The 27,763-nt window shown below is 40.6% G+C and overlaps 1 protein-coding gene across 1 annotated transcript; it reads right to left on the bottom strand.

Annotated features, from left to right (window-relative positions):
• Nucleotides 1-1,045: 1,045 nt before the first annotated feature.
• On the bottom strand, nucleotides 1,046-7,665 carry GRPEL1 (GrpE like 1, mitochondrial). The gene is made up of 4 exons (XM_076335894.1): nucleotides 7,540-7,665; nucleotides 6,367-6,535; nucleotides 4,717-4,798; nucleotides 1,046-2,443 (listed from the first exon to the last, which is right to left on the bottom strand). Exons 1-4 carry the CDS (start codon nucleotides 7,608-7,610, stop codon nucleotides 2,097-2,099), a joined length of 669 nt encoding a protein of 222 aa, XP_076192009.1. The 5' UTR covers nucleotides 7,611-7,665; the 3' UTR covers nucleotides 1,046-2,096.
• Nucleotides 7,666-27,763: the final 20,098 nt, after the last annotated feature.

Raw genomic sequence — 27,763 nt, 5'->3', positions numbered from 1 at the left:
TAAAGATACTAGTTTGAGTCTTGTGCTGAACATTTAACAGTAACTTGTGTTTAAGAACACTCTGAATGAACTAATGATGTAGTCCAAAAAAGACAGTTTGTGTGGGGTGCTGGGAAGCTCATTAACAAAATCTTAATCTGCTAGGGAAGAAGCTGTCCCTTTGTTTTAATTGCCCTACTAGAAAAAACTTCTATACTAATGAAGTTACTATTAAATTTAGTTTAGATCCAGAGGGGTTGGGAAGGGGGCAGAACAACACATGACAGTTTTTAAAAGGTATATATATGGACCCTAGTCCCTTTATGGCGTATCAGTTGAGCACAGGTTCCAGTCAAAGTGCAACAAAACCATTTCTTCAATCCTACTTCATGCAGCTGCAGCATGCTCTAACCCCGACAGAAGGAAGTTACTTCCAAATTCAACTTAAGTATATGGAATCCCCTTTTTTTCCCCTGTAGTTTTACACTCAATCATTGCATTTTGATCCCTGTACTTGACTAGTTTAAAAAAATTAACACTGTAGTTGTCTTCTCACACGCACCAGAAATTACTCTCTCTCCCCTGCCTAGTCAAAGCGTTGATTTTCTTTCTCAGAGTTGAGAAAGAATGAATTAATCCTTAAACATGACTAACCCCCGAACAGTAGTATGCACTTAGGTTGTTCCTAGTTAACTGTCTGATTCCCATGAGGCAAACCAGCACTGGAAAAAAAGTCTTAAAGAACAGGTAATCACTTCTCACCACGAGTAGGTCTAGTGTTCAGTAAGCTGTTGGCAACTCTGCATCTCAACCAAAAAAAACAATTGCTACTTGACCTTAAGGTAAGAATCACCTTAATTCAAGACAACCAGAAACAAGGGTGAAAAATTCAGAAGTGCTTACTGTTCACCAGGTCCTAACGACATGGCTAAGTTTGACATTTCTGTCCTGTGTGTTATGCATATGGGCTTTGAGGATACAAGAGGACAGATGCTTTGTCAGTTGTGTAATTTGCCAGGTTCTGTCCACTCCTATCCAGGTAACCAGACAAATGTAGGACAAAGCATTCAGTTAACCATGTATTGTATTTAGCCTGATTCTGCAGATCAGGAGCAGCAGGTGGTGTTGGACACGGCAAGAGCTGCATATGGAAAAAGTTCTGTTGCAACTTAAGATCCAAGCTGAGTAAATGCAAGAAATGAAGATGAAACTAAGTTCACATTTTTGTTTGAGCCACTTACTTACATGCAATTATTTATGTAATTCTAAAAGACAGTACATACCAAACTCTCAGCTACTCGCTTCTTTAGGTATTCTGGCTTTCAGCAGGGTTGTAACTGCAGTTTGCATAACAAACTGATTGTAAAGCTTGGAAGTTACAAGACTATCAAAATTGTTTAAACCAATTTATACAATATTAAATTAAAAATCCAGAGATAGGATAAATTCTGTTGGTTCTTCAATGCCATACAAGTATTAGATGGTTTTCTCGAGTCAACGTTACTACAGAACAAAAAGGGTTGAACAATTACAAGAGATGTCTACTCTCCATTGCCTTTTATTTACAGGTCAGAATTCACAGAGGTTTCAATTTCAGTTGTTGAGAGAGATTATTTCGGAATAGACAAAAAAGGGTATTTATCACATTAGTGTGTAAAGGCTGATGGACGCTTGCAGAAAACGGGTTATTTGTACTACTTCACCCACTTCTGCAATGTTAGATTCTACAAAACAAAAGGAAGTGTTTGAACCACTTTTTGGATTTTCAATCTACACAGAGTGATAAACGTGAGATTGCAAAATTCTCGTCAGCATTTCGTTCCTTTCAATTTAATGCACCTTCAGTAGCAATAGTTGTAAAAAATGTTATCTAATCTAAAGCATTAGAAGGCTTAATGGCTCTTGTATTTCACACTTAGGAAGAGAGCTTACAGAACAGTGATGTTGAAGGCCACTAAGCAGGAGAATTTCATCAGTTGCTTCGTTTTCACTGGGAGACCTCAACCAATTCATTTAAACCTCTCAGGGGGCAGAGGAATGAGGAAAGCATGGTGTAACAGAAAAACCATCCAGCTGTTTAATAGTTGTATGGCATTTTAAATTCTCAGATTAAGCAGCTAAGCGTCTTTCACAACACCCACCAAGGCAGGCCGCAGTGTACGCCCATGCAGCTTATAGCCAATCTTGGATACTAATGCAATAGTGCCAGGCTCCTTCCCTTCCATGGGAGCATGGAACAATGCTTCGTGTTCATAGGGATCGAACTTGGCTCCGACAGGATTCAGTCTGAGCAGGCCATGTTTTTTGAACACTTTTTGAATCTGTACTTCTGTCATAACAAGACCTTCATATAAGCTCTTCAAGTGAGGATTTTCATCCTTAATTTCTTCTTTTGGAACACTTTCTGTTGCTTTCTCCAAAATGTCTGCAACTTCTAGCAAGTCCTTACAGAAGCTCTGAATCCCTAAAAAGAAAGAAAAGAGAAGGGAATGGGATTAGTCCACTGAAGGAAACAAGCGTTAAAAAAACCACAACAACCCACAGCCCCAAAACCTACAGCAATAATCTGCGGTCTTTTAGAAATGTATTTCAACTTATTACTTCAAAGAGCTAAAGCTACGCTGATGACCTGACATTAACAGTTAAAATTCTAACCAAAGTTACCAAAACCTTCAGATGGCTTAATGTAATTTCCTCATGTCTGTCTCATCCTGGGATTCACCTAAACTTCAAAGCATTATGTTGCCCTATTCCTACCCTTTAATCCGATGTGCTAAAAATATTTGCAGAAGAAAAAGCATGTTGTCAGAGTGCTGAGTCCAAAAGATGAACAGGGATTCTTCCTTGAATGAAAAGAACTCACACCTCTCCCTCCCACTACAAACCACTTTTACAGAGTCAGAAGCTGTGCCTTGTAAAGACCAAGCAATTTGCAAGCTAACGACAGTCCGTGTCCTGAAGCTGTTCTCTGGCTCACACTAAAAGAATCTGGACTAATCTCACTTAAGGCAAACTGTCTCTAGAAATCATGAAAAATCAAAACAATTCAGTAGAATAACACATTTCTATGCAGAGGTAGGCCAATGACAAACTGCACTGCATTTTGGTAGCCGCCTTTTTCTTTTTTTTTTTAGCCACAGACAGCCTTTTTAATTCTAGCTCACATTTTAGACTTTTTTTTTCCTTACCAAGAAGTAATATGAGCATTACCAGAGGCCAAGTCTTTGGTTTAAACAAAAAAACCTACGGAAGCACCTTGCAAGATCTATAGGCATCAGCTACTTCTCAGGAAAGGGTCACTTTAACAACTACACAACTCCATAGAGACTCGAGCTCTTTATAGAACAGTAACTAACAGTGTCCAAGTAGTTCCAAAAATATGAACAAATGAATCAAGGTTTTAAATTAAAACTAAAACTGCAGTTAGGGCTGAAGTGTCCCAAACATAGATTAACCAGTTGTCTAGTGATCTGGATCAAACCAAATAACCAAACTCTTCAGAAGGTGGTTTGTTCTGGTTCGGGCTTTTTTTTGCGTAAATCATCTCTGCAGATACCTGTGACTGCATGTCTGTGAATTTATGCAAGTCTCAGAAACGAGTTTCTCTTCCTTCAACAGAAAAAGCAGTCATACACGAATGATAAAACTTACAACCATGCAGATTATCTGTAATTTAGTTTTCACGAGAAATTTGATTTGAATATTTATTTCTATTGTAGCATCATAGCATTTCACTGTAGCTCAGGCATGATTCAAAGTCCTCCTGCACTAAGTAGCGTATTAGTGAAACAATGCTTATTGAAAATCAGCTTCAGGATGAAGCATTCAAACATCCATGAAAACGGTACAAGAATACTACGTAACTGAGAAATGCTTTTTCTTACAGTACACGTTAACTGAAGACCCTGTATTCAGAAACTAAAACTTCTGTATTCAGAATTAAACTATACAGCTGTGTATAGTGTGTGGCAAAAAAGGCCAACTCATTTTTCAAGCCAGAGTGACAGTCAAACACTACGATGATACAGCACTCTTCTGCTGCAGTATTTGCATACAATTTCTGTTTTACAGATTTGTGTTTGAACTGTCAAAAAGCTAAATCAGGTGTCAGGAGCCTGGCTCTTGAAGAAAGATGTGTTTCTGGCACTCCTCGTAGCCAGTGATTGTACATTCCTACCACTGAAAAGAATCCACCCATCTAAATGTATTACTTCTATTTGAAAGCTATGACCTTCAACAGAACAGGAAAGTTAATCCAATATAAAAGACTAAAAAAACCCCAAACAAAACCCCAAAAAAGAACCAAACCCAAACCAAACAGCAAGAACAAAATAACCCAAATCAGAAGGAAAGCTAGTATTCCATGCTCTTGGTTCAGTTTTTTGCAGTCAGTTCTGAGACCAAAGTGCGTGAAAAAGGTAAACTTCAGGCTGCAAACCTTACTGAAAAATCTACTAGTGCGGTACATATTGTAGGAAATCAGATACTAAATTTAAAGAACATTTCAAGTTGTTGACGTTAGCAGTTTAAGTCTTGCCCTTCTCTAGCGAGATGATTACAATTCTGATGCAAAATGAGGAACCATTCAAACCTCTCTGCCTCAAATACATTTTTTAACCAAGTAGTCAGAATCACTGGGAAGTACAGCTTGTCAAAACTGCAGACCAGTCAGCTCAATTTTCCAGACTTTGCATTTCATGGGTCTTACGAGTATGCACAAAAGGAACCTCCACTGACCGTATAACTTTGCCTCTTCTACCAGTTTCTGGCTTCTTTGCCTCACGTTTTCTGCATCTGCCAAGGCACGCTTGTACTTGTCCTGAAGAAGAAAAACCCGTAACGGAAGAGATTTCATTCCTGGTGGTTGGGTAGTTGACAGTAATTCAAAACAGCATATTCAGTATAAAACAGCATTTTTAAAGAGTTACATAGCCTAAACCCACCATCTAGACAGCAATCTGAAGACAACATGCCAATTATCACAGCATCCTTCCTACCGAGGCAGATGTTTGCTTCACTTTAGTGGAGACAGAAGCAAGGGAAAGGAAATAAGATGGGTTTCCAGACTCTAAGTATTTGTCAACAGATTAGCTGGAAGAAATTTTTAACTCTACAGGATATATCAAGTTTTATGAATCAAAGATTTCTGCTTTTTCTGATGTGTGTTCACAGAAAGGCTTCATCAGTCATAAGGTATTTTGACACTATGGCAAATGAGATTCAACCCAGCCATGACTTTCAAACCACCTCTTCCCTCTCCATACATACCACAGAGTGTCCTCCATTTTTTTCAAACTTTACAAACTATGAAGTCTAACTCCTCTGTTGTTCAGGTTATGTTTTGGTCTATTCCTAGCAATATGGCCACCTAGCAGCAGATGTACTCTAGCAGCAGATGTACTAAGAATGAAATTCAATAAACTTAGGCACTTCAGGTTGAGTGCTTCACCACCTAACGCAGAACTCCATGTTGGGCTTCCACTCTGAATATGCTTGACCTTCACATGCTAGTGAAGAATCTCAAAACAGAATAAAAATGGTCAACAAGTTGACTGAAAAGCCACGTTAGATAGCCAATAGCAAATGCCGTCAACAGAGATGTTAAATGACATCTCTGCTTTATCCTTCAGTGCTTTGGGAAGGGCAAGAGAAAGGAAATTCAATCCACTTATGATTCAGAGGTGCTGCTTCTCAAAGTCTCAAATGCTCTAGAAAGACATGTTATGTAGAGCACTCATTCAGAAAAGCAACACCTTTGTTTAATCCACGCCTCCCACCTCTCAGGACATCCTTCATCCTCTGCTGAAGTCACGCATGGAGAGACTGCAAGATACATTAGGCCAGACAGAGGGAACGTGACGCTTCAGCCTTGTGTTTGAAGGGCTCTCCAACAGAGAAGGTTTGAAACTTCCACTTCCTAAGTATGTAATAAGTACACTATTATATAAAAGCTAAGCATCATTAACCCTGACCTTTGAAAAGTCAGCAGCTGTTTTCAGAAAGCCTACTCTTAGCACACACAAATACACTCATCAAAGACATACTCAAACCCTTCCATGGGCTTCCAAAAATTATTTCTCCACTGAGCAAAACCTAAGTGAAGTCAGCGAAACTCAGTAACAAATTTTCAGGCTGGAGAAGGTCCGATTCCATCCAGAAATCGGGAGGAAAGTATCGAAAAATCTTCATTTTGGACCAGAGATGCATCTCAGGTCTTGTAGTACATCTACTCTTAAGTTTAAAGAAATTATTGAATTGCAGGTTTTTATTCAACAACTGAAGAGCAGCCACACAACTGTATCCAGACTGTGTACTGAGGACTTGTAATGAACGCTCTCAGGTATGCAGTTTGTAAGGTATGCAACCTGATGACCAAAAGACACTTACAGTAACTTCTTTTAGTTGTTCTTCCAGTTTGGCCTTTTCCTCAGTTAACATTTTTTCAGCAGAGCTGGGTTCAACCTTCTGCTCATTTTGGCTCTGACTCTGGTCTTCTTCCAAGTTCTGGCCAGTATTTTTCTGTTGTGTTGCTACACAAAGCAGTCGTGGAGAAGTCCTAAAGCAAAAATACGTGGATGATATTAATCAGTTGCTTACTTTGTAAGATATTAGCATTTTCTGGGTGTACTGGACACCCTATTTGACACGTCAATGTCTACAAAATTCTCACATTAAAGCACAAGTTAATACAACAATTCTAGGCCTGTGAAAACTGTTTGCAGAACCTTTCATCAAAAGTAACTGAACTTAAGCCCATCTAAACCGTTGCAAAAAATAACTTTGCTGCAAGGTAACAACCACTGGGCAGCAGCCTGTAAGTGTCCATAATAGTCAGTTTATAAAGTCGCAGCACTTTTAAGGGGAATATGAGCTCGTTTTCAGCACAGTACTCAGTACAGGTCAGGAAGCAAATCCAGTTTACGTGATGCAATCACCTGCAACAGTCTCCCAGAAGACACGCCAACCAGAACAGTGGTTTGCCACCGATTGCTAAAGAGCAACAGAAAAGCGCCTTCTGTGCCGCTGCTGTATCGCATTGCTGTATCGCAAATATCACGTCAAGAACGGGCCAGTCTCCGTGAAGATGACTACTTACCACTTCCTAACGTTTCTTAGGCTGAACTAGCTGAGCTACCTGTGCAAACCGGTTCACGGACCAGGCGGCTGGATCAGCGCCGCAATGACAAAAGGCCTCGGATCCCTGCACGCCACATCAAGACTTCAGGCCTGGAGGCCTTCAAACTCAAGACCGGGCCAGGAGGGCGCCGCCTTGCCTGGCCGGGCCACCCTCCCGGCGGAGGGTAAGGGAAGCCAGCAAAGGGCGGCGGGGGACGGGGGGCCGGCACCAGCCCGTCCCGGTTGTAGGAAGGGGCTCCCCGGCGCAGAGCCGGAGGGACGGGGCTCGGGGGGTGAAGCACCCCAGCGCGGCGGGGCTGGACCCCGCTCTCCTCCTGGCCCGGCCCGGCCGGGCGAGGCGAGGCGGCGAGCGCGGACCCGGACGCGGACCCGTCCCGACGCGCCCGATCTAGGCCAGGCGGCGCGGCGCGGCGCGACCCTCACCTCAGGGAGAAGCTCAGCAGCGGGTACCGCGGGCGCAACGCGCCCCGCACACACTGGGCCACCGCCGCCATAGCTCCTTCCTGCCCACCGACCGCCTCAGCCCGCCCCTCCGGGCCTCCGCGAGATCGCCGCCAATCAGCGAGCGGGCAGCCTAAGAGTGACGTGGCCGAGGACCGATCCGCAAGGCGGATGCACGGCTCAGGCCAAACGGACGAGGTGGGAGGTGGGGCCTGTAGCTCTTCCGGGGCGCTGCGGAGGGCTCCTGTGGGGAGCGCTCTCCTCGCCCCGCCTCATGGCGGAAGTTGACGCGCGGGTGGGCGTGGCCGCTGGCGAGGTGAGGGGGCGGGGCTCGCGCCGTGAGGGCCATTTTGTTTTGTGAGGGAGGGCGGCGGCAGAGGTTGTGCTTGTCTTGAGCGTGGGCCCTGCCGGGTCCTTGCTGCCGCTCCGCCGGGTGTTAAAGCATAATGTCGGGAGCGAGAGCCTGCGGGAGGTAGCGGGGTCCTGGCTAAGGTCAGGTGTCAGTATTTTCCCGTCAAAACTGGTCAATGCAAGCTGGAGGCGGTTTGGTGGCTGCAGGTCGTCTGGTCTAACGATCCGCATCTTTCCGGTGCAAGTTGTGACTGGAAAAGTTTGAAGAGTGCAGCTCTTTTTTTTTTTAACTGCTGAATAACCCTGTAATCAGTAATACCATGTAGCATCTGTCAATAGTTTGTCTGCAAACCTCCACGTAGAAGTTTTCATCATGTGTCTATGCATGTTCACTATAACTGCTGTATACACTCTTGCTGGATAATGGTGATCTAAAATCTTGAGCTTTCATTAAAAGGGATAACTGCTAATCCACTGCTTCCAAATTTGGCTACCTGCTTAAGCAACCCATTTGTGCAAGTGTCCCATGTAACTGGAGGCTACGGAAACCCTGCTTGGTGATATTTGGATGACTTCTTAACTTTGGCAGTTTGTCAATTAGTTTGTCATTACCCTGTTAAAAGGGGGAAAAAAAAATCAAGGTCATGCATTTATCGTACAGTCCCAAAGTGAGTGCTAGATTATTCACGGATGCCTGAACACCAGCTGTTAACCTGATTTTTGCATGCATTTGTGCGCTTTCCAAACAAAATCTAAAGGATAGAGAAGACAGATTCGGTGATGCAAATTCAGTAAATGTTATATTCAAGTGTATAATTAAAGAATTACTAAAAAAGAAGTTGCAGAAGACATTTCTGGCTTGCCACATGGGAATCCTGCAGAAGTTAGGGCCTTGCTAAGTTCAATCAAACTTTGGCAGAGTGCACTCAATTTTCAGCATGGCCTTTATTTGGCAGATTTGCTTGTCTATGATGTGTTGCTTCGCAGCCTCTGCAGAAAGCAGGATAAATGGTATAACGAGGCCAGTGGCCTCATACCGTGACAACTGTCGGATCCCAAGGAGTCTCGCTGTCTCTTACAGTTACATGGACGTGGATTTCTCCTCCTGTGAGAAGATTTGGAAGAGCATACCACTCTTGGGTGACAATAAGCAACAGCTCTAAGATAAGAACCAAATGCTTTTGCAGTCCATGGTTTTTATATTTTGGTGATAGCTGTTTTGTAATGTGACACTGGTACAGTCCAATGGCTTGCCTATACAGAACACAGTAAAGAAAAAGGGTGTATGCCATGTGCTGTCCATACATGGAGTGGCTGTAGTGCTGTCAGTATCTGCTTTCTGGAAAGTAGATAAGCCACAAATTCCAAGCTTCATCCTCAGAAATACTGAAAGAAGTAGTTGAGGAAATCTGTTAAAGATGCTGATAATGCTGAGGAAGGATCAGAGAGAACAAGGAGAAAAATCGGAATAGCCATAAAGGATGATAACCACAGAAAGGCATGAAGAAATGAGACAGAGAAGGTAAGTGGATCTTTAGGTCTGATGTTTTTAAAATGTTTCCTGGAAAGATTATTGGTTCCTTACAAAACCTAGATGAGCAGTCTGCCTGTCTCATCTTCCTTGTCTGCTGTTTTTCCCTGACACCCTTAGCATGTAGCTTCCTATTTCAGTCTTTCTTCATTCTCTGCTGCCTACCATCTCTGGACATTGTGCTTGATTAATGAGTGATCACAAAACCACAGAATTGATAACAAAAGGTTGAAAAAAGCCTGTTGCCAGCATGTCTCATTAATAACTAAGTAAAATATATTGGACTCAAGATTTCTGAAACAAGTTCCTTCTTGTATGAGGACCCATTTACCGCAAATGACAGTTCATTGGCCTTTTGCAAGCAAATTTTCAAGATACTCTACAGTGAAAATGAATTTTGTTGTGATTTTCTCAACTTGAACAGCTGTCAAGAAAAACCCACAGGTAGCACAGATACTGATGGGTCAAGACTAAACAGCATATGCAGCACAAAAGAAGAGCATGCAAGTTTATGTGGAGCTTGTTTGCATCATGACTGATGTTGGCTGTAACTACTGTCCCACTTTGACCAAAAAAAAAAAAAAAGACTTTTTCATGCTTTGTTCTGACTGACACTATTGCAGTCTGTTTTAATTGTAGTGCCACCTAGTGGGTTTGGTTTTTTTTTAAACTCAGCTAATGAGTATTCAGCATCTGTTGCTTGACCTGGTTGGCAGTAAGATGTTCAGTAACAAGCATAGTTGTGTTCTTGAGCAGTCCTCTCCATATCAAGCGGTCTTTTGCTCTTCCCATAAATACCAGGTTTGAATATGATTTGATGATAAGTAATGCTTATCCTGAATTCTAAAACATTAACCAGCTGCTGCTTTTCAACTTGATGTGGTTAAAAGTGACTCTAACCTCTAGTTTCTGTGGACTAGTGATAGAATCAGGTAGTCTAGATATAATTCCCAGTTCCTCTAGTGATTCACTTTGTGGTCTTGCACAGTTCTTTAACCTCATTTCCACATTTCTACAACTACAAATTAAGGGTAGTAATCTTTCAGTACCTTACAAGAAAGTTGTTTAGAGAGCATGAAGGAATTTCTGTGATATTTTGAAAATTCGAAATGTCAACTGAATGATAAGTCTCTTTTTTATTATTAACATTGCACTCGTAGAGAGACTTGTAATCCTTCGAGATGAAAAATGCCGTAAATGCAAGATTTGTGCTTGAAAAGTTAAATGAAAAATTAAGGCATTTCTGTTTCTCTAAAAAAAGAAGACGACTAGTTCTGTCTCCTAATGCTAAGATACAGTCTATTGATATTCGGCCAGCAAACAGAATGCCATTACATTTGTGTTTCAAATATGAACTGTATTATTAATGTTTTGAGGGTAAAAGTAAAAGGGTATTGTATCTTCTCCGATCAGATATGTTACATGTCATGCTAATCAGAACCAAATATTGAGCTTTGCTGGGAGCAAGTGGAAAAAAAAATACCAAAAGATATCTTTGTAAATTTTCTAGCAGTGACCTTTCAGGCCAGTTACCAGGAAATACCTAAATCAAATTAAAAAGTGTTAATTTAGCTGTAAGACTGTTACTGAACTATTCAGCACTGAAGACAAACTTGTTATTTATACCTGTGCCCTTTAGAAAAGATTGCAGATAAGACCACTTAGCCATAGTATTCCGTAGTCCATTGTGGGAAGATGTCTCATATAGAATTAAGGGTCTGATCGTTGTGTATAAAATAATAAAAAAAATTCCTCTGTAGGGATGATTGTGACTGAGGGTCATCTACACCCTGGATCCATTTCAGAGAGAGGACAATAAAGATTAAATCATTACTTGAATCCAGAAACTTTAAATCCTGAAATGCAGGTTGGGGCGTGGGGGGGAGGTAACCTTACTTTCTTTTAATTAGACCAGTATTAAGACGGTTAATCTCTACGTTCAGAATTTATAATTTTTAATGCAAACATTTTAAGAAATCTCTCCCAAGAGAGAATGTGTAATACCTACTTTCTGCGTAGTTTCTCCTTAGGCTGAAAATACAGAATCATACATCTTGTTCTGATTATAAAGAGTACTCTTTGAGTTCCCATAGCTTTTTGCTAACTAGTTTGAAAGGTACATTTTGTAACTATCCTGTTGCCTGGAGAATGTTGTTGCTGTGTTGGAAATCAAATAGCGATAGCCACAGGGCTCTGAAGAGAGCTAATTAGAGCAATTTAGAATAACAAAAGTTCTGTTCCTGGGGGGACACTGAAGAGATCCTTCCCTAAAGCAGCATGCCACAATTTCAGGGACAATTTATTGTAATATTCCTGCATAAGTAATTTGGTATCCCAAGGATTTACAAATCTGGCTCTCTATTATGGTTTGTCCTCTTAGCCCTCAGGTTATCAGGGGCACTCGTGTATGTCTTGTAACATTCCTGGAGATATAAAAATGGAAAAAACTCTGTCGATCAAGCATTGTCTGTCTTTAGTCTAGTTACCAGTCAGAACCAAGCTGTTCAAATGCACAGAAACAATCTTCTATCATGCTGATGTGACTTTCCACCTTGAGACAAATTTATTGAGCTTTGAGAGAAGAGTTTTTAAATCAGTTGTGATTCTCTTAGTGTGGTGTCATGGATTTTCTTAATATTTTTCTTAAAAATAAATTGTTGCCTTTCAACTTACCAGAACAAATTGATAGAAGAGGAGGTCAGCTCTCTTTTGTCACCTTCAGATTTGCCAAGAAGACAGCAGTTGTTGGAATCCGTTTCTGTACAAAGGGTAACAGTGGAAGTGCTGTTATTGGAATGGTATTTTGACATTCAGATCTACATTTTTCTTTCTTTCTTAATTTTTCTTTAAGATTTGATGAATTAGTTGCCATGGGCCCATTTCTGCTGCCCTTGTGTACAAGTGATTTGTATTAGTCAAAGGGAATGTTGTACGGTGGAGGACTGCCAAGCCAGGTGCTAGGCAAATAGGCTGCCAGTAGCGCTGTAAAAGCCTGCAGCCTGGCTATTTATTGCTCAAGTGTGACTTGTGCAAATGTTTCTCCCTTGCTTTTTACATATTTTTTCTGATGACTGACAGGATGTTGAACTGCATGGTTGGTTGGGCCAGTGCACGGCGCTCTGTTTACGCATGATGTTTTAGTGCTCTGATTCACAGTTCAGTCTCATAGGCAGGCTGTTCTTCCTGCACCCAGCTGGCTAACAAAGGAGGAATGCTCATTCTGCTGACGTTGTGCAAGGGTATTGAAAAGCTATGAATACAAGAAGCATAAAGCAAAATTGAAAAGGATTATCTTCCGCTTTTATTTAACTCCTGTAGAAAGCAGCAAGAGCTTTTAATTGTGTTTCTATGCATAATTAATGAGTGGGTGAACACTCCTGTGGGACCATTGCTGTGCTTCATTCAATCCTAATCTAGCTAGGTGGGTCTGGCCAGAATGGGGACAAAGAGTTCAGCTAAAAATAGCTAGAGTGGGAAGGAATAAAAAGCTTCCAAGAACCTGATCACCACATAAATAAGATCTACCTAATGACTTTTTGGTGCTTTATGTAGAAGTCACAATCTCTGAACCTCAAGTTAGACCTGTCCCTAAAATGAGTGCTTCACACTTCGTTCCCTTTCCACAAGCATCTGTGAAGGCACAACTTCAACCCTATTATAGGAGCTCACATCATCATTAAAGTTAGACTGGTGAAATTGTTTTGTCAGATTTTCCTCAAAATCAGTTGGGTTCTGTTGCTGATATCTGTGGTATAACTCCAGGTTTTGGAGTTTATTTGAATGTAAAACCTGTGCCAGGCGGGTACAGACAGAACTGAATGAAAGCCCTTGTTCACGTCCACAGTACCTGCAGCTTGTTCAGAAAGCAAGAGCATGGCTGCCTTTAAGTTTTCTAATAGCTGTCACCCAAAGTACTTTCACTGCTGTTTTAAAGGTCACCTCAGATTTATGAATCACCTCAGGTTAATGTGTTATTAATCAATCCAAAACCAGATGAAAATTACTGGTTCAACACTGTGAATGCTCTTGTGCTAGATGTTCATAGAATAAAATACCGGGAAGGGAATCTGTACTTCCATGCTATGTGTTAAATAGCAATGTAGCTGAAACCGTGTAGTCTTTCCCTCTGACTCTGTTACCAGCTCCTGGTCTCTGCACTGTTCTCTGGTCTGACTGGACAAGCTGCTTCTCATTGCCTTTACAGCCCGTTGTTGGTCCTTTGATTTTGCCCAGGCTTATGCTGTCCTTTCTCCTTTTTCCCCGTTTACCTTCTGCTCTGCATTTTCCATCACCACGTCTGCTGTGTTTGCAGTGGAAGAGCCTCTTTACCGCACTGCTTCTATCTCTGCTTACTCACTCATTCTCAGGTTTTGCTAAAGCTATTCTTGCTTGAGATCTCATCATGATTGATGAGATCATGATTCTTGTGATCAAGAACACCTTCACCTTTTTGATATTAAACATTGCTTCAACATCACTGTGTTCATTTCTAGAGATGGTGTGATTGGTATCCCCTGCTCCTGTTCATGACCTTAGTGTTGGTTGATAATTATGCTTGTGCTATGGTAAAGCATTAAGGTGGAGAATCCCTGCCCCCCTGTGGCTTCTCTTTTAATTCGTTTTTGTTGCTGAACAAAGCAGACTCTTCCATTTCAAAGAGCTTATAGTTTTTTTTATGACTAGTGCTGTCTGTAGTTTATTAGACCACCTTTTTCTGCTTGCTTAATTTGTATTTTAAGTCAATTTTAAAAATTATATTTCTATTGTGTCTTTTTAAATATGTGTTTGTTACCTTTCTGTGGCTCCCCAAGTGCCTTGGCTGGCAAAGTTTTAATAAAATTACTGTCATGTTATAGCTATAAAAATCCACTCCCTCCTTGGAATGGGGTGTGCAAGTTTGAAGAAGCTGAGGAAAATGAGAAGTATAGTTATCTTGGAGTTATTTTAAGTAAAATGGGATAAATACAGAGGAAAAATATTTGTTAAATTATTTTGCAGTTATGAACTGTTAATGTGTTGATCCTCCTAATTCTACATCATGCACATAAACCAAAGGATATATCTGTACCGTTATTACAATGATGCTTGTGGACAGATCCACTCAGGCTAACTTTGTAGAAGTTGAATGCTGACAGTAGGCTGGAAGAACCAAAGAATTCTGTATGTGCTTGAAAACCTGCTTGAGTGTCACAGTATGCTGTCATGCTAATTAGCTCTGAGCTGGTTGTGTTTTCTGGAAAGCAACTAGGATCTGAGGCAGCTTATATCTTATACAGCTCTGTACTACTCTGCAGAGACATTAGCAACTGTCTACACATTGATTTGACAGCTTTTCTGTTATTTGGAACAGAAGCAGCTGCTTTGGACTGCTGGCTGTTGTTTTTCAATTACAATTATTAATACCTTAGTAAACACCAAGTGCATAAAAGATGTACAAACAAGAAGTTGAGGCTTCAGAGATAACTCTGAGAGCTATAAAGTAGATGCTGTATTCTTCTGCCAGAAGACGGTATGACAGATGCAAGAGGATCTGTTCTCATGCTTCTCCACATTGCAAATAACTGTGTTTCAGAGCCAGCTTTTCAGTAAACTCCAGCTAAACTATGTAGATTGTGTAAGCAGTTGGCCAGTGCAGTTACAATCAAGGTCAAGCAAGAGCATAGCACAGGAAATATTCATGCATTAATGGCAATTTCCTTGTTACAGCTCATGGTTTGTAAGGAATAGATTCCCAGTTGGGGGCAGTTCTGAGGCAGCAAGCAAATTTACCCAGCTTTTTACTTTTCAGATATTACCTGCCTTTGTAAGGGCTCTGCAGATCACCAGGTAAGTGCAAAATGCTGATAAAGTTAGGTGATGACTTAAGGCAGTCTCAGCTTTTCAGGCAGAGTCACTGAATGGGAGAGACAGGATACATTTATCTTCCTCTGTTTGCACAATGTGATGGGTTGACCCCAGCCAGCAACAAAGCACCACCAGCCACTTGCTTATGTACCCCCAAAGCAGGAATGGGGGAAAGAATTGGAAGGGCAGAAGCAAGAAAAACTCGTGGGTCAAGATAAAGACAGTGTAATAAGGAAAAAATGAAAAAAAAAACACCAAGTGATGCAAAGGCAATCACCACCTCTCACCGACAGACTGATGCCCAGCCAGCCTCTGAGCAATGACTGCCTTGGAAAGACTCCCTCCCCAGTTTTATTGCTGAGCATGACATATGGCATGGAATAACCCTTTGGTCAATTTGGGTCAGCTGTCCCAGCCATGTCTCCTCCCAACCTCCTGTCTGCCCCCAGCCTGTTTGCTGTGAGGGGGCAGAGTGAAAACCAGAGGCGGCCTTGGTGCTTTGCAAGCACTGTTCAGCAATGGCTAAAACATCGGTGTGTTATCAACATTGTTTTAGTCATAAATATAAAACACAGGATCATACAGCTTGCTGTGAAGAAAATTAACTCCATCCCAGCCAGACCCAGTACATACAATAACAAGATAGGCCTGACCCTACAGTGGGATAAACACTGTGCTAACTATAAATACAACTTGACTGCGTTTGCATCTTCTCTTCTTATTTTCTTTAGTTAGTGTTAAGACATGTATCCAGTTGACATACCAGTATCTTAAACTCCAAATAAATTTTATGAAAGCTATAAGGAAAAATTTTCAAATGGAATGGCTGAAATTGTGCATCTGATCTCTATTTATGCACATAAATATTTTGGTCTTCAGACATGTACTTCACTTGCAGTTCCAGAAAATTCATAGTAGTCTGATCACTCTAAGGCTGCATTTTACAGGGGTTGTATTTTTTGCTTGCATTTCATGATATATTTTCATTGTATATTTAGGTGAAATTCTATTTTAGGTAAATCTGCAACCTAGATAAATATAAGCCTCTGGTTTAGAGAAACTTATTCCTGTAGAACCGTCTCTTGTTTTCTTCTAGAAAAGTCTGTGCTCTGTGGTGAAATCTCACTCTGTTTAGGCACTTTCTGGAGTGTCATTTCTAGCATTCCTCCATTTGTCCTATAAGTGCTCCTACTTTATTTGAGCTCCTGTTTTTATGTGAAATTTGTTGTATTTCTTTCTGGAAGAAAAGATCACTTGGAGCAGAGAAGCTCAGATGACATTTAATGTCAGATGGAGGTAGTATTAGGCTGGAAACAGTAATACATTATTAAAACCAAGCAGTGTTTTGACCTACAAAGGGTCAAGGGATAAGTTAAGCATCAGGCTTCATTTTGTTTGGCCAGTGATACCACCGTGGAACTTCTGTATCTGTCATTTGGGCTGGCAGCAGAGTTCTCTGTTTTTTCTACCATGTAAGTTACAAAGTGAGCGATTCAGGTGCTAAATATGTGTAGTCCCGTTGTAGATACCCCACATACCCCACCTGACCTCCAGCAGCTGTTCCAGAAGTGCACAAGCCTTAGTAAGTCTTGTTTTGTTTCCACCAGCCCCATGCTGATGTCTCATTTAAAATGTTTTTAGATACCTATTTGTAGGCACCTGAATCACTCTTCAAACATCAGTTCTAGCAAATACATCTACAAAAATCCTGTAAGCCACAGTTCTACACCTAGTATATCAGCTATACCATTGCAGCTGCTGTACAAGCTCCTCTGTGCCTGTCAAAAGAAGACCTTATCAAAGATATTTAAGGCCCAGCAAATTGCTCTCTACCTTGCAGTAAGTATGCAGCTTTACATCATTGGGGCTTACCTGCCTGTGCATCCCCTGTGTCTGTGTGTCCGCTTGGCTTTTGGCAAAATTATTTGTGCCCTTTCCAGTCTGCCTTCTAGAATCACCATGAAGCCTTTGTTTGGCTCAGTCTTCTGGCCTTCAGTCTGTTTTCCCTGGCTCTCATCTGCTTCACCCAGTGTTTCTTATGACTATGACTCTTGTCAGTGGTTTACCCAGCTATTTCAGGAGATGTCCTGTCTTTTGACTCTTGCGTTTTGTGCTCTGTCTTGTGAGCTGAACAGAAATGTGAGGGTCACCGTAACCTTGATTTGAGTCACCTGAGTGCATCCCTATGTCTCATGTTGAATTCCTACTGTTTACCAGCATGATGTTCTTGCTTTGAACCCAAAGACAACCTCAGGAGAGAGGCTTTTAAACCAATCCATTGGCCTAAGAAGGCTTGTGATGCTCCTTAAGAGCCTCCTTCTGTAGCTTTGGATAACTAGTTCCTTCTAAGTGAATAGGAAGGAAGGTCAAATGTTTGGGATGAGTGAAAAAGTAGTTTAACCTCAGGAAGGACTTCATAAACCTTAGTGAAAGTTGAGTTTGCTATTTCCATATCAGATCTTCTTTCTTCAGCAAGATTTGTGATGAGCCAAATGCTCATTGCTTATCCTTGATGTTTCTTGGGCTCTCTAACATACATTGGTGCCAGAGATGAAGTGTGTATATAGTACATGCAGAAATATGTGTAATGGTGAGGTTAACATAGTGTCAGGATACTACCATGTCTGTTTGATGAACATATTGATGTGTAGCACAGACTGAACTGAACACTTAAAATTTATTTCCTTGTTTAGAAAGCATGTAGAGCTAGTAATGGCATTACAAAGATCTCTGTCAAAGTCATGTCGAAGTTTTGTTCCTACTTGTCAAAAAAAGATAATGATTTATATGATTTAGCCATAAATACTTACCTGGTGCTTGGACCATGCTGAAAATAAACCCCATTGTATTTAACAAGAAATGCTGCCCCATACGCCACACAGAAGTGGCAGCCAGCATACAGCAGATTAGAAAGGTCTTCTATTATTTTTCTGAAGTTCTGAAGTGAAAAGAACATACCTGTGAAAATATTTAAGGAATATATTCTTCTTATACTGTACCTTGTGTTCTGTAAATGCCTCTTGTGCTGGTTTTGGCTGGGGTAGAGTTAATGAATAAAATCAATAAAACCAAATTGTACCTGTGTTTTGCAAGGAGGGCAAGCCTTTTCCCCTGATTTATTGTTTGGAAAAAAGTCATTGCACGTAAAAATCCTATATTAAAAATAGTAATTCATCATGTTTTAATACCTTTTTCCCCTGGTTAAAGAAAAGTAGGAAGTATAGGAGTGATTGTTTTTTACTGCTATGAAAAGATTTCTATTTTTTGACAGTAACTGGCATCAAGAATAACAATAAAAAAAAAATAAGCCATACTGACTATTCCTCCTCTGATGTTTTATGTCTGCTCAGAGAAGATAGGGTACAGACAATTGTTCAGCTGCAGTAAAGTTCTCATTTTTATTGTGTAGAGCTAAATTTATCCTTGCTGTAATTTTTCTGAAATCAGCAGAGTTACTTCTGCTAGGCATGAGAGTGACCTGCTCTGGTTGTACTGCTGTTCTGGGAGAGACTACACTCGAGCGGGGTTTCTTCCCTTCAGTTGAACACACGCATACACGTAAATGGTGTTTACCTCTGCAACTGTTTGTATGATTATAGCCAGCACAGATAGAAGAGCACTGTAACTTGAATCTGTGGCTTTCAGGTGGAGGAGATAAGCTTTTGTCGTTTCAGAGGAGGATGCTGTTCCATATCAGGTACTTCATCTGAAATGCTTCACCACATACCTGATTAGGCAGAAGCCTTCTTTAGAAACAAATTAGTTAGTACTCATGAGATGTTCAGGCTTGATATTTTCTACAGAGTATCCAGAAATCAAGGAGGGGGGGAGGGGAAGGAGCTTTGATTTTTTAATAAATAAATTTCTAGCATTGTATCAGAATATTTTGTGGTTATAAAAGAAACAGGTGGTGTAAAAGAAAATAGGCTGATGAGAGTTTTTCCAAAGCTTCTATTTTAATGAAATAAATGTGTCAGAAAGGAACAGAGGAATATAAGGTTTACAGAGAAGTAGGACCAAACGGAGATTTGACATCCAGTTTCTATTTTGAGATTATTCATTTTCTCTCTATTAGGCTGTACAGATCCAAATTGAGCAAGTTCTCTGTAAACCAAAGATTCATAATTCACTCCCAACATTTCATGTTCCAGTCTCCTTTGTACTGATGTGAAAATCTGGATTTTTTTAATAGAGCTGATTCTTTTTTTTTCTCCTCCCTTGGAAGTATCATATGTCCAGAAATGTATGTGGTTCATTTCTGTGCCTGCTTATTTTTATTTATTTTTAATGGATTCTCTCACTCTCATCAGGAGCATATGTGTGATACAGGTTGCCATGGTAAATATGAATTTTTTATTGACATTGTAAATATTAATGTTAAACATGAGAAGCTGGTAACTGAGATGTTAACACTGCTTTGGAGATTTTCCTGCTCCTGAGGTGATTGAAATTATATATGGGGTTGAAAATGTGAAAAGCAACATGTCTTGGGAAGGAGGGCCTGTAGTGATAGTACAGCAGCCTAAGGGCACAGAAATGTAGGATATTTGGACTGTGAAGCAAAGACAATAGGAGGTCAGACATAAGCTGCTGAAAGTTAATACTAGAGATGACATGGAACCAAGGTTCAAGTTTTAAACTCCTTCCTTACATTTCCAGACCATTTGTAGTCAGCTCTTTGCATCGGAGTATGACCAATTGGCTTAGCTGAATCCAATATAAAAAAGAGTGTGAAGAGATGTGGTGAGCTTCAAGGCAGGGAGAGGCACAGCACTGGCCTCCCGAAGTTTCATTTATGACTTTACATCTAACTGTGCTAAACAAGTAATTTTAGGCAGATTTTTGAAAACTCCCAGTTACCCAAATTTCATTGAGCTCAATGGGAGTTACTTGCCAGGAAGTTCTTGAAAATTCACCTTTCTAGATATATCATATCTCTCAAACTCATGTCCTTCAACCTCTGTTAGATTGTTTGTGAAGTGAGTCTGATGCTGCTTGCTTTCTTGGGAGATGAGGAAACAGAAGTATTTTTGGTGATAGTTTTGTCCAATGGAAATTTTTTGTCTGCATAACCTGTGATTCCTGATGAATTTTTATTCATCCACAAAGTCCCTGGTGTTTTGACCGAGTGTTAATTTTTCACTGTGGATTCACTTTTGGAGCAGAAAGTTATGAGGTTGTTGTCTTGCCCTGGGACTTTGACTCGTATTTGATGCTGTCACTGAAGAGTGATTTTAGAAGAAGCTACATGATGAGAGGTACTATCTTTCAGCTGATACGTTAAATTGAGGTCGCTTCTGTCAATGGCCCTCTTAAAAATCACCTCTGTGTCTTGTCAGACATTCCATTTCCCAGTGAAATTAATTCTAAAAATCAAGGACTGCACCTGAGATATTACAAAGCCCATAATGGTGGCTCTGTTTGCCCCATCTTCATTGCATTACTGGTATTTCACGTACTATTTTTGTCAGGACTTATATTATAAAACTCAATTTTACTCCGTTCTATATCACAAAGCAGCATATGTCACGCTAACTCCACTGAGCAGAGTAAGATTACTCTATGAAATCTTAGATCATCTTGTGATATATATACACACAAGATTACTCAGAAAATAACTTGTCACCACTGTAGACACTTCATGGTTGCTGGAAAAAACACTCCATACTGAAGGTCACGTGTATATATACACTGATTTAACAGCTCTATTCACCCTTTGCTAGAACAGTGCTGCTAGCAGAATGACAGGAGACTAGTGAAGCTTCATACTTTAAAGGAAAGCTTTCTGATCCCTTCTGTTTAAAGGACTGAAGTTCCTTATATTAAAAGGAAACAGAACTTTGTAACTACATTATTTTGTGAAAATAAAAGCACTCTCAACTCAGTATCAACTTGGACACTATTAAGACTCCAAATGTGTCACAAATGTTGCCATATAGCACACCATAGTGATTGCAGCATTAGATTTGACACTTTCAGATCGTTGATTCCTCAGTTTGAATCATATTGGGGATTTTTTTTTAATACAGATAAACAGTTGAAATAGTTCAGTGTCTCTGGTTCTTTCAGCTGAGATGTTAAAAAGCATAGTCCTCTCAGATTCTTTGTAGGCTGAAATCTTGTAACCGATTCACAAGAACAGGGCTTAGGAAAGCTGATTTTGGGTGCATGTCTATCCTCCATACTCCTGTTCACTGTACTGTATGCTTTTCTGCTTGATGCATTTCAGTAGTGATTTCAAAGGTAAGAAGGCTTCCTTTCTGCTACTCTCATGAAGAGCTACTTAGATTTTGCCGATTTGTAACCTACTGAAATATAACCATTACTATTAGTGTCCTGTGCCTTTGAGGTGGCTCTCAAAAGCCCAGGTCTTTCTGTTGGTTCTGTGCATTCCCAACTGAGATGGTTAGTTTTGCAGACTCACCTTTTATGTGTTCTGACTTACTGTGTATCTAGAACTAAAGTTTGTTTTGGCTATGTGACGCTGGTTGATTTCTTGTCTTAAAACGTTTCACAAAACCAGTAAGTTTCTTTTATTTCTGTGGGATGTATTTGATAAGAAGTGGCAACATTTCACATTCTTCTTTTGTCAGTATAGAAAAATTATGTCATAAGAGACTTGACTTCTAACAGACCCACATTCAGTTTTTCACAAGGTTCCGATCTGGCTTTGTGTTAATTGATTTCTTTAATGGTTCCAGTGATACCTTACGACAGAAGAATGTTATATGCGACCCAGTAGTGTTGTGCTCTTTGTAGTCCACAAATCAATAAATGCTCTTAAAAAACTAAACTCTAAAAACATTAATTATAGTTATAGGCAAAGGTCACTCTATCTGTCAAATTCCTCTCCCTATCCTATTTCTAAATAAAGAAATTATAAAGCAGCATGTAATTTGTGAAGTGTAGTGACAATGCTTATTTTTATATGTAAATTAGACTGTAAGGGTTCCATTTTGGAAACGGAATGGAAAAATTTCAGTGAGCAGAATTCCCTACCTGCTTAATAAAAATGGAGGTCTCTCCTAGCGTATTATGTAGCAACAACAACAACAAATCCAGAAACATTATTGTGCTCACTGTCAGTATCTCCATGTGGAATTCCTTCTTGATTGTAAAATGGCAGCGGAGTCTCTCAGCACTTTCACAGTAACCAAGCTGGGACCTAAATTGGTATTCTGCCACTTTCATTTAAATTCTAGCAATTATAAAAAATAAATAGATAGACACCTTTTGATATTTTTTCAAGCCCTGAATGTTGAATTAAAATGTGGAACTTCCTAGTTATGTCAAATGCTGTCATGAAGAGTTCACTTGAAAGCAATTCAGACATTACAGAGAAGGGTACAGCTTAGTCAGCTTATTATTTCTTTTGCTTAACTTGAGTTCTAATGTGAAATTGCTTTAATAGTTTTGCTGCCATTTTCGATGTTTTACGGGCTTTCCTTCACAGAAATTTTAGTCACCATATTTAATTTAGGAATCTTTCCTTAATGAAATTAGTATTTATAAAAGTTGGCAACCTTGTAGACAAAATTCTGTGTTTATTCTCAGGACAGATATAGCATAGACAAGAAGAATGTAGTGCTATTGCTAGATAGGCATGGTCATCTGGATCAAGCTGCATCAATTAAAGTCATCACCACAGCCCCTGGAAATGGCAGCACTGTGTCCTATGCTCTGCATTGTGCAGGTGATCTCAAACCATGTCCTGGCAAAGTCAGCTGAGACAGCCAGCTTTGCATTGAAGGAAAGGAGAAGCATTTACTTGTTTCTTCTACTAGCAAAGGTTTGGGGGCAGTAGCCAATGACAAGGGATAGCAACAAGCCACTGTAAATTATTGATACCTGTCCTAGCATGCTTCCTTGCAACATGAATATGAATCACGACCTGAACTTCCATTTCACTTGTTCAATGATACTTGCGTCTTATTTTGGAATAGAAAAACAACAACTAGCATTACAAATATGCTCATTTCTTCTGTAAGTTTGCAGTACGGGTTGTGATGCAGGTTGTCTATACCAGTGTAATGTGAATGCAAAACACTTTTATTGTGAGTTAATAACACTGAACACTTCTGCCCTATTTTAAATTGCTGAAAATTACGACGAGCTATGGACGATGGGGCTTTGGGGTCTTTCCACAGTAGGTAGAGGGATTTGTGCTAACTAGGTGATAACTAACATGTAAAAAACCTAATGGTTATATGGTATGTATACAGCCTGTTTTTCTATAGCAGACATAATTTTGTTTGTTTTTAAGGTAGCATTTACAAGTAATTATCATCGTGCTTTCTGAAATGTTAGCTTCTGCACAAGAACTGGTCTGCCTGCTTTGTCAATTTTGGTTTCACTTAAAGGGCAGTATGGAATCAGTGTTTGAATCAGTGCTAGAGGCTGTATAGATGTTGATGAAATGTGGGTAGACCTGCTATCCAGAAGGTGGGCGAAGGGACAGATACGCTCTTCAGCTAGAGGTTAGCACACCTGATGCAGAGCATCAGATTGGTAAATGTGCAACGTGGTGCAAAATCAGCTGGTGTAGCTCCAGCCACAACTGGCATGGTTTAAGGTGAGTTTTGACCTTGCCCTGAAGAAATGAGGAGGACTTACGTATTCTGGCTTGTTGGCTCTGATGCAAGGGGAATAACTTCCAGCTGAGAGGTGGCAATATGCAGCTTTAGAGCAGTGACACTGCCTAAGGCAGTGTTAGGGCAATAACTGCTCCAGACAGCTGCTAAATATCTAGTTTATATTTGTTAGTTTTGTACCATAAAATGTAGGTATAAACTCTCATAAACTCAAAGGAGCAGATGCAAACTACACAGGTGTAAGCCAGATTAGATGTAAAGCAAGAATGTCATAATACTCATGCATAATACTTCAAAATATCATTCATTAAGCCCATGCAAGTCACAGAGAGATCTGGGGGGAAGAAAAGGTACTACATTACAAAAATTACTAAGCCCCACTGTCTAAATCAACTCAGGCATTGGAAAGAATAAATGTCATGGAAAGTCAATAAGACTTGGCTCCTGGGTAACCCATGTTATTTTAAATGTCATGCTCTGTACTAAATAGTGACTCATTTTGTACATGTTACTGAATCTTCTTGGGAAATGATCTAGATTAAACTAATGCCTGTGAAAGGGGCAGTCACTCCCTGGCCATCCATTTCTGATTTTTTTTTGATTCTTTAAATATTGATACCCCTGCAAGGGGTCTAAGAGAAAAAATGGCTCATAAACTAAAGGTGACCTGAATGCCTAGTAAAGATCTATGGCAAAGAAACCAAAGGTGTCAAATGCTGTATGAATTCTGAGACAGGAATGTTACATACAGAGGCAGATACACTTGCAGCTCTTTAGTGTAGTTCAGATGTGAAAGAGGGTTTCATATTGGCCTGGTTTCGGCAGGGATAGAGTTAATTTCCTTCCTAGTAGCTGGTACAGTGCTGTGTTTTGGATTTAGGGTGAGAACAATGTTGATAACACACCGATGTTTTAGTTGTTGCTAAGTAGTGCTTACACTAGTCAAGGACTTTTCAGCTTCCCATGCTCTACCGACTGAGAAGGCTGGAGGTGCACAAGAAGCTGGGAGGGGGCACAGCCAGGACAGCTGACCCCAACTGACCAAAGGGACATTCCATACCATGTGACGTCATGCTCAGTATATAAAGCTGGGGGAAGAAGAAGGAAGGGAGGGGACATTTGGAGTGATGGCATTTGTCTTCCCAAGTAACCGTTACGCGTGATGGAGCCCTGCTTTCCTGGAGATGGCTGAACACCTGCCTGCCCATGGGAAGGAGTGAATGAATTCCTTGTTTTGCTTTGCTTGCATGCGTGGCTTTTGCTTTACCTATTAAACTGTCTTTATCTCAACCCATGAGTTTTCTCACTTTTACCCTTCCGATTCTCTCCCCCATCCCACTGGGGGGGAGTGGGCGAGCGGCTGTGTGGTGCTCAGTTGCCGGCTGAGGTTAAACCACGACACATATGTACTTAAAATTTTCCAGGAAATATTTAACTTAAGTTGCATTTATGCTAAAATAAACATCTTCAATTTATTGAGCTGAATACTATAGTGTTTTCCAGTTTTTCCTCTCTCTAAACTCTGCTTAAGTGTCCTCAAAGCAACACAGATGGTTTTGATTGTCAAATACTTAGTTGTTAACTTTGAATTCCAGGTTGTTTTCTAGAGGGAAAAACGTTGTTTTGCTGGTTCTGTCAGAACAAACAATGTCAGATAGTCTATGTGCTGGTCTCTACTCTTCCTTCATGTTAGTCTTGTACTCAGTGCATTCAATAGTTCAGTCTAACACATACAGAATGCAGTAGGAGGTATTCTATTGATTAATAGGAATTGGACTTCTCAAAGAAAAAGAAAATCATCCTCTGAGATCAGAATCTGGCATCTAGTTTCCTTTCTACAATTTTAAGTACCTTTCCTGACTTTTTTGTGAACATGGTGAACAGAGATTTTAGAGAACCATCTTTAAGTCTACAACAGGAGCTGAAGCAGAAATATTTTGTCTTGTTTCTGTTCTAAGCAGATACATGACTGATTATAGTGTTCTCCTGTATGACACCATAGAAAACATCTGGCAGTTAATAACTCTGTTTCGAAAGCTGTGTATTTTGGCTGTAAATAGCATTCCACGTGGAAAATTGGCACAGCAGGTGTCAGCTCAGGATACTCAGAATTCTTCCTCCCTCTGCTACCGAATCAGGCACAGGAAATGTAAGGATTTTGTGGTTTCATGTTCCACTGTGCTGTTTTTCATTCTCGTTACTCCTATTTTACCTCCCATCCAGCGTTCCACAAGTTTCTTAAATGAATGAGGTTCTACAAAAATGCAAGAAGGAGGACTGTGAACTGCAGGCTTGGTAGCATCACCTCAGTCCCTGAAGAGATTATGGAGCAAGTCATATTGGAAGCTACTTCCCAGACATTTGAAGAGTGAGAAGATAATTGAGAACAGCACAGATTTACCGGGACAAATAATGCCTGACCAATTCATTATGTTCTAGAATGAAATGAGTGCTCTGTGGTTGAAGGAATAGCCGTCGATGTTGTTTACCTTGACAAGGCTTCTGATGTGGTCTCCCATACCATCTTTGTAGCTAAACTGGTGAGACATGGATCAGGTAGTGGATGAAGAATGGGACTGTTGACTCAAAGAGGAGTGACCAATGGTTTGGAATAAAACTGGCAGGCAACTACAAGTGATCAGTACTGGGGCTAATACTGTTGAACATCTTCATCAGCATGAAGGGCAACATGCACCCTCAGCAAGTTCATGAATGGTGCCAAATTGTGTGTGGGAGGGGAGCAGTTGATATGCTACATGGGAGCAGAGCTTCCATACAGAGGGACCTCAACAAGTGGGAGGAATGGACTGGTAGAAGCCTCATAGTGTTCACAATAAAAATGCACTGTTCTGCCAAGACAGATTAGTACAGGCTGGGGGCCAAGTGGCTAGAAAGCAGCTCTGCAGAAAGACCTGGGGGGTCTATAGGCAACAAGGTGATCATGAGTCAGCAGGAACACCCTCAGAGCAATGAAAGCCATTGCATACCGGGCTGCCTTGTCAGGATTGTAGCCAGAAGGTCAAGTGGTTATTCCCCTCTATTCATTACTTACAAGACCCCATGTGGAGAAGCGTGTTCAATTTTGACCTCCTGCACAAGAGAGAGATGAATAAATGGGAGCAAGTCCAGCAGGGAGTGAGTAAGATGGTTAGGGAGCTGCAGCACAGGAAAATTAAGGAAAGTTAAGGCAGTGCAAGGAAAAGTTGAGAGCGCTGTGCTTGTTTACCCTGGACAAGTTAAGGCTAAGGGAGGATCTAACTGCAGTCTTCCGCTACCTCGAGGAGGATATAGAGAGGATGGAACCAGAACTGCACAGCAAAAGGACAAGATGCAATGGATACAACTTGCTACCTAGAAAATTCAAAGGCATTAGGAAGATTTCTTAGATATAAGGTAGTTTTATTTCACAGGGAGGGTGCTTAAGTACTGGAACGAGTTGCCCAGAGAGGTTGTGGAGTCTCCATCCTTGCAGATACTGTAACTTGTTAAGTCCCTGAGCAACCGCTTTCACTTTGGAACTCACCATGTTTTGAGGAGGAGGTTGGGCTTGTCGATCTTCAGAGGTCTTTTCCAACCTTAACTATTCTACAATCCGATTCTATAATAAGTCTTCACCTCTGGACATGACATCCTTCTGAAATGTACGAGAGATGTAGCAAGGAGATGGGAAAGAAGTGTGAGGTTTGGAAATTATTCTGTGAGCTTTCATAGAAGATTTTTTAGATCTTAAGTTAGTCCTTGAGTCAGCTCTCCTCCTGATTTCCATGGGTGTATCGATCCTTAGAAGTATCGCAGAGCTCTGCTGATGCCTGAATAGCAGCATGGTCCAGCGTACAGGACACAAGACTGCCACTCTGAGCTGGCTTCTGGACTTGACCATCCTGCTGAG

Source organism: Aptenodytes patagonicus, chromosome 4 (assembly GCF_965638725.1).
Source record: "Aptenodytes patagonicus chromosome 4, bAptPat1.pri.cur, whole genome shotgun sequence".
NCBI lineage: Eukaryota > Metazoa > Chordata > Aves > Sphenisciformes > Spheniscidae > Aptenodytes > Aptenodytes patagonicus.
The sequence above is the reverse complement of the archived record's forward strand: the minus strand, read 5'-3'. Positions and strand labels throughout refer to the sequence as shown.